The sequence below is a fragment of the Rhinatrema bivittatum genome, chromosome 7 (assembly GCF_901001135.1).
Source record: "Rhinatrema bivittatum chromosome 7, aRhiBiv1.1, whole genome shotgun sequence".
NCBI classification, from domain to species: Eukaryota; Metazoa; Chordata; class Amphibia; order Gymnophiona; family Rhinatrematidae; genus Rhinatrema; species Rhinatrema bivittatum.
In genome coordinates this window covers 92865822-92873048 of record NC_042621.1, presented here as the reverse complement: position 1 = coordinate 92873048, position 7227 = coordinate 92865822, and the positions used below count along the sequence as shown (strand labels likewise).

The window sequence follows — 7227 nt, the reverse complement described above, 5'->3', positions numbered from 1 at the left end:
AGAGCTTATAGAGCTGAATGTATTCACTTTGCAGCTCCTTATTATCTTCTCTTCTCTTCCTGGTGAACTCTGTTCACTGATCCCTTCTCCTCCACTGCCAGCTCTTGACTCCGCACTTTCCACCTTGCTGTACCATTTGCCTGGAATAGACTTCTTAAGTCCATGTAGCATGTTCCTCTCAGGTTTCTGCTGACCCCTTCTCACCTCTCTGCTAAAAGGCTGCAATGTGTGATACGGCCATGGATTATTCTGATATTATATTTTCTTTAACTTTTTTTTTTCTTACTGAGATTGCCAGTCTGCTCATTTCGAGCAAGAATTCATTTTACTGTGTTACAATTATTTATGCTGTGTATATTTAATAGCCTTTCAATTTTTGCATCCTCCGTTTATTCCTTAATTACCCCACCCATGCTCCACACTCTAACATGCCCATTTCCTGCCCCCGGGGGGGGAGTGCTTCTAAATTTAGTGCCTGTGGGTGCAAAAACTGTAAATCCGGCCTGGATAATCTGTGAATTTCATCACCTCACTCATCACTCCCCTTTTCCAGATATTAAAAAGCACCAGTCCCAGTACACATCCCTGGGGCACTCCACTATTTACCTTTCTCCGTTGAGAGAAATGACCTGCTTTCTGTTTCCTCTCTTTTAGCCAGTTAACAATCCACATTAGGACATTGACTCCTTTCCCATGACATTTTAAATTCCTAGAGAATCTCTTATGAAAATCCAGGCACACTATATCAGCCGACTCACTCTAGTCTACATGTTGTTAACCACTTAAAAAAAAATCTAATAGATCTGCAAGGCAAGACTATTCTTTGCTACATCCATGTTGGCCATGCCCCATTAGTCTGCGACTTATCAGCTGGTCCACTAATTTTGTTCTTCTTCAGAATAGCTTCTACCATTTTGCCCAGCACTGACATTAGACTCACCAGTCTACAGTTTCCTGGATCGCCTCTGGAGCCTTTTTTTAATATGGGGGTTATGTGGGCTACCCTCCAATCCTCAGGAACTGACTCGAATGAGAGGTCAGAGATTACTGATGCTATGTCTGCTAGTTCATTTTTCAGTTCTTTCAGATATCTGGGGTGTACACCCTCTAGTTCCAGCGATTCGTTACTCTTTAGCTTGTCAAACTGTGTTTTATGTTTTTATTATTTATTGCATTTGATAGATTTATATGTCTGTTTGATATAGATGGTGTTCTGTGGTAGCAATATACACATTAAAGAGAATAGTCCTTGGCAGCTGGAAAAAACTGGAATACCATTAAACTTCCATCTTATATGCAGCAGCTTAAAGTCAGGTTATTCTGATGCTATCAGAAATACAAATCTTGGGCTGTAATTGAACAGAAAAAAGAGCTGTGGAAGGTATTGATACAGATCTTAAAAAGAGATTACAGATAAAACCTATTAGATGCATTTTCACAGTAACTTTCACAGATGAGGTAAAATTATGTCTAATGAATACTTTCAGATAGGTTAAATCAGAATGTGTTGTCATTGCTGTAAGAAATGCCCACAAAGGCCAACCTCTCAACATGCTGGGCCTTGGCAGTTCAAACATTTGCTTTGGCAACCATGATACTGAATGGCACAATAAATATGGAATGAAAGAAACCAGCATATACAAGCAATCACATCTGATGTATCATCATTTTACTGACAAGAGATATTAATTTGTTTTAGGCAAAAGAATTTGAACTCGATATTTAAAAATCAAATCAAATGTTAAAAATAGACTCTAAAGAAGGAAACTCTTTAAAGCAACAGTACTAGATTTTATTTTAGCTAACTTATTTGGCAATGAGAATCAAAGAATCAAAGCCATTACATAGCTCCTTCATTATCACTGGTTTCTATTTCACGGAAGTTCCTGAAATTTCCTCCTGATCCTGTGATCCATTATCAGAATCACAGAGGTGCTGCTGTGCTGTTCAGAATCAGACAGCACAAGCTAGACCCACAGGGGCTGATTCACTCTGTGCAGTAAGTTTTTAACATGGAAAATGTATTTGCCACACATCCTATTTTATTCAACACAGGTTTTCCATGATAGAACCTTACTGCACCTTTGCAATCAGCTCTATAATCTAGGTATGAACACAATCTGAATTACTTTACTAGATAAAACTATTGTGGGGAGGGCATGACCCTAATATAAAATGAAACTGTTTAAGGTACCTCCCTCCACAAATATAAATAAATATATATATATATATAAATACTATTTAAGAAATAAATTAGTTTTGGACAAGAATCGGAGAATCAGGAACTAAATTAAGGACAGCATGGAAAATCAGGCAAGCTGACATTTTGAAATGCTTGCAGTTGCTAATAAGTCATGAAATATCAGAGATTTAAGTAACAGAGGGCATAGCTAACAATGGTGCAATAAATCATTGCTGCAGTTGATTATATAATCCCTCTTGCATCTAGTACTGCAGCTTTAAACAGATGCTTAGATTCTGTTATATGGCAATGTATTCACCATTGATATTTTAATTGGTAGAACCCAGATGTTTGTTTGGTTTTTTCTTGGGTTAATTTCCTTAACTTGAAAAGTTGCCTATATGCATATTCTACGGGGATTTTCCTTCACCTCTTTAAGGCACCTCAAAGCGGTTGGAGCCCATCCCCAAAAGGATCCAATAATCATCCACCTCTAAATGTAAAATTAACCTGTTAGACAGGGGCGGGAGCTACAGGTAGCCACATTAGCTGTAGAATAGAGAATGAACACACTGGCAATCATTCCCAAATCTGAAATGGTAAAATGAGACAAACAGGAATATAAAATATTAAAGAGAAATCGGACATGGAGAACAGCTCCATTATGGTTCTGCAGAGAGGTTTCTTTCCTTATTTATTTATTTATTTTTTTAGAATAACCCGTTAACCTGAAGAGAAAGCTATTTTTTTTTTGTTGGGTTTTCTGGGACTAGGAGGGTTAGTAGAGTCCGCATCCGCGTAGGTTGTTGGCAATGATGACATCCGTCACAGCATCAAACACAAACTGGATGTTGTTGGTGTCAGTGGCACAGGTGATGTGGGTGTATATTTCCTTGTTGGCAGACTTATTCTTGCTCTCATACTGGGTCTGAATGTAGGCTACAGCTTCGGTAAAAGCATCAGGGCCTGGGTGGAGAAGCAAAAGCAGAAGAAAAAAGCAATTCAAGTAGAGCAATTTATGAATAACCTTTTAGAAAGAAATGAGCTGCCTAAAATGATGTAACTGTTAAGAATCCCAGTGCGAATAAGCACCTGTCACCAATTTCCATAATATGCTAGCTCTACCAAGGCAAGATGGAGCATGCAATGTAGTTATAGTAATTACAGTAGAGTTTAACCCCATTGTGCATGCATCATAAACTCCTGGCACTTGGATACTGGGAGGCATTTGGCTGCACCACTGGCAGAGCAGTATGGCCATGTATACTTTGATACCTGGGAATGTTTAGTTAAGCAACTATATACACCTCAACCCTCATGCCATGCTAAATGACAGGCACTGTTATAAATGCATTTAAAAATGATTTTACATGCACGTGTACTTGTGCAGGTAGTTGAGAAGGATACTGGTTATAAAATATAAAAGTCATGGATGGTTACAAAACTTTTGTTATATCTCCACTTCCTGGACCAGTGCTAGTTTCAGGACATCATGCTCCATTTTTAATTGCTTGAATTAAAAATATGTATTTCTTATAGGGATATGCAGCAGGGACGGATTCGTCCCATTCGGTATTCGTCGGGACCCAAATCCATTGCATATGTTCTCGGGGGACCCCGATCTGTTCATTAGTTACACATGTATTCGTTTCCCAAAAAAACACCCATCCTAACCCTTTAAATTTAATTAACTACAACCCTCCACCCTCCTGACCCCCCCCAAGACTTGCCAAAAGTCCCTGGTGGTCCAGCGGAGGTCCTGGAGCGATCTCCTGCACTCGGGCCGTCGGCTGCCGGTATTCAAAATGGCGCCGATAGTCTTTGCCCTTTCTATGTCACAGGGGCTACCGGTGCCATTGGTCGGCCCCTGTCACATGGTAGGAGCACATTGCTCCTACCATGTGACAGGGGCTGACCAATGGCACCGGTAGCCCCTGTGACAAGGTAAGGGCAAAGGCTATCGGCGCCATTTTGAATACCGGCAGCCGACGGCCCGAGTGCAGGAGATCGCTCCAGGACCCCCGCTGGACCACCAGGGACTTTTGGCAAGTCTTGGAGGGGGGGGGGGGTCAGGAGGGTGGGGGTTTATTTGTTAGTGATACGTTGTATTCGTGGGGGTTCGCCATATGTTTCGTGACACCCATGAATACAACGAATATGGCATATATGTTGCGGATTGCCAGTATGTTGTAAACGAATGCACACCCCTAATTTCTTATTGGATAGATTGGTACCATGGTTATCGCAATGCTTTATACTGTTTGGTAAAAAGAGGTCCTGAAAAGTGGATTTGCTATACAGAGTGCATTTATTTTCAGTATGCTTATAAAGTAGACCCCCTTATCACACACATCATTGCCTGACACAGCACTTCTATCTAGGCCCCATTTTTCTGACTTACTGGCATATTCTTTAGGTAGTGCAAAATATCTTTAGATAAAAGGGCATAACATGCTTTGAAATGCCTAAGTAAACAAGAGTAAACCACTCTAAAATGAAAGAAAAAAAGGCAGACGACCTGTAAAAAGTATGGCCAAGCCCATACAGTCAGAGGAAAACTGTTGGTAAAATCATAGAAAATTAAAAAAAAAAAACCTATGCAAAAAGAAATCAAAAGTTGAAGGATTCCGACATGTTTACAACATTTGTGTCAAACAAAGAGTACTATTACTTCTGTGTCATAATGCTTATTTCTGATACTGAAACCTAATGTATCATGTTATGCTAAATTTCAGTGCTTGATTTTGGTGGGAAGGAGAACACTGATGCACCAGTACAGTTAACAGAAACTATTAGTTATTATCCCTATTTTATACTGAGCTAAACTCTGAATTTTGCAGTGGGGTCTGTATCGCTCAGGGACTTAAAAGGGCCAATAAATGATAAATGTGATAATTAAATAAAGAAAGTGATCACATTGTCAGAGTTTTCAGAAAGTCCAGAACTGGCCCACCCCTTTGACTGGGAAATCTTTAAGGCGGTAATTTTCATCTGGTGTAAAGCGTGCCGTGTGCTTTCTATCTGCAGAAGTTACACTAATTTTCAAAAATTTTAAAAGTAATCCCAGCAAAACTACCTGCACACGTTTACCACCTGCTATTTAGTGTGCGTAGATTTCCCTGGAGATGAGACGTTCCAGGGAGTGGAACCTGGGTGGGGGTTGTGACGTCCGCACCGTTTTTTGATTTAAAAAAAATAAAAAATACGCGCCTAAATTCTCCAGGCAAATCTAAGCACACTAAATAGCAGGCGGTACATGTGTGCATGAAGTTTTGCTGGGGTCACTTTTAAAGCAAAAGTATGCACTTACTTTTGCTTGGAAAATTGGTGTAACATCTGCGGATAAAAAGCACAGGCATACTGTGTGTCTGGGGGAAATGTCATGGATGTATTGTTCATGCAATTTTCTAAAGGGCTATTTGTGCAGGTAAAGCACGACTTTACTTGCAGACGTCCCTTTGACAATTGCCTTCCTTATGGATACCATGGATATGTTTTAAAGCTGCGATTCGGAAACTCTTCTAGGACTGCGTCTTCCGTTTCCAGACAGACTTTCCAATAACAGCTTCCGATTTGCAAAACTGGTAACTAGACGGTGATGTAATGGTAAACCTAACATAGACATAGAACCTCATATTAATTATACTCACTAACCTTTCAACAACTGGTACAGGTGATTGGTAGGGGAGAACTGTATCATAAACTCTTTTCTCACTATGTTTCCAGAAACAGAACAGATTTTTTTGTAATATCAAGGTTGTGACATTCTTAACAAAAGATATTACATAGCTCATGATTTTCTCTGTACAGTATATCTTTTTCCATACTGACAATTTTATAATGGTCTATGTAGGGCTGAAGTTCGTGTCTACTTTAGATTCTGCTCTAATCTTGGCCTCTCAAGCTAATTTTAATTAGATTTCTGATCTTGCGAAAAGACAGAGTGCAATTGACAGCAATCTAGAGTTCTTATTTATTTATTTAAAAAATGTATAACCCACGATTGCCTGCTCTCAGCAGTTTACACCATTTCAACCATAAAACAAACACAATGCAAACTGCGGTGAGCAATACAACAAAATATATGTACCCATTCGACTAGACGATGAAAACAATTCCAATATGAAATGGAAGTGATTTCACCAAAACCAGCTCTCTAGTACACCAGATACCAATTCAATCTTAATGACCTAAAGCCTGTTTAAGTAAGAGGGCTTTAGGTTTCTTCCTGAACAGCAGCGCAGAGGTCTCATTCTTAAAGCTCATCAGGGATAGAGTTCCAAAGCTGAGGCCCTTCTACGCTGAACAAACCTTTATGTGACTCACATAACCTGGCCAGCTTAAAAAAGGGAACATCCAATTATTTTTGGGAAGAAGAAGATCTCAAAGAATGGCTAGGATGATAAATCTTTAATACCTTATTGCTTGATATATCCTGTGAATCAGGATATATGTTTTGACTACTTTGATTGATTAGCGGTCAATCAAATTAAGAAAATAAGAACATAAGAAATTGCCATGCTGGGTCAGACCAAGGGTCCATTAAGCCCAGCATCCTGTTTCCAACAGAGGCCAAACCAGGCTACAAGTACCTGGCAAGTACCCAAACACCAAGAAGATCCCATGCTACTGATGCCAGTAATAGCAAAGGCTATTCCCTAAGGGTCTGATTTTAAAAAGCATTTACATGCGTAAAACTGGGTTTTACGCATGTAAATGCACTTTACTCGAGTAAATGGGCTTTTGAAAATTGCTACAATATATGCCATTGAATCGTCCATAGGATTTATTCGCATAAGTGCACTTTACATGAGTAAATGGCTTTTGAAAATTGCTACAATAGTAGTTACATTTATGCACGTAACTCCTTTGAAAATTACCCCCTGAGTCAACTTGATTAATAGCAGTTAATGGACTTCTCCTTCAAGAACTTATCCAAACCTTTTTTGAACCCAGCTACACTAACTGCACTAACCACATTCTCTGGCAACAAATTCCAGAGCTTAATTGTGCATTGAGTGAAAGAGAATTTTCTCTGATTAGTC

The 7227-nt window shown here is 39.4% G+C and overlaps 1 protein-coding gene across 1 annotated transcript in view; it reads right to left on the bottom strand.

The window, feature by feature from the left end:
* Positions 1-227: 227 nt before the first annotated feature.
* GNAO1 (G protein subunit alpha o1) overlaps positions 228-7227 on the bottom strand; it is a 552945-nt gene continuing 545945 nt past the window's right edge. Inside the window, exon 8 of the mRNA XM_029608706.1 lies at positions 228-3148. Within this exon, the coding sequence (XP_029464566.1) occupies positions 2961-3148 (188 nt within the window). The 3' untranslated portion in view covers positions 228-2960. The remainder of the gene's footprint in view (positions 3149-7227) is intronic.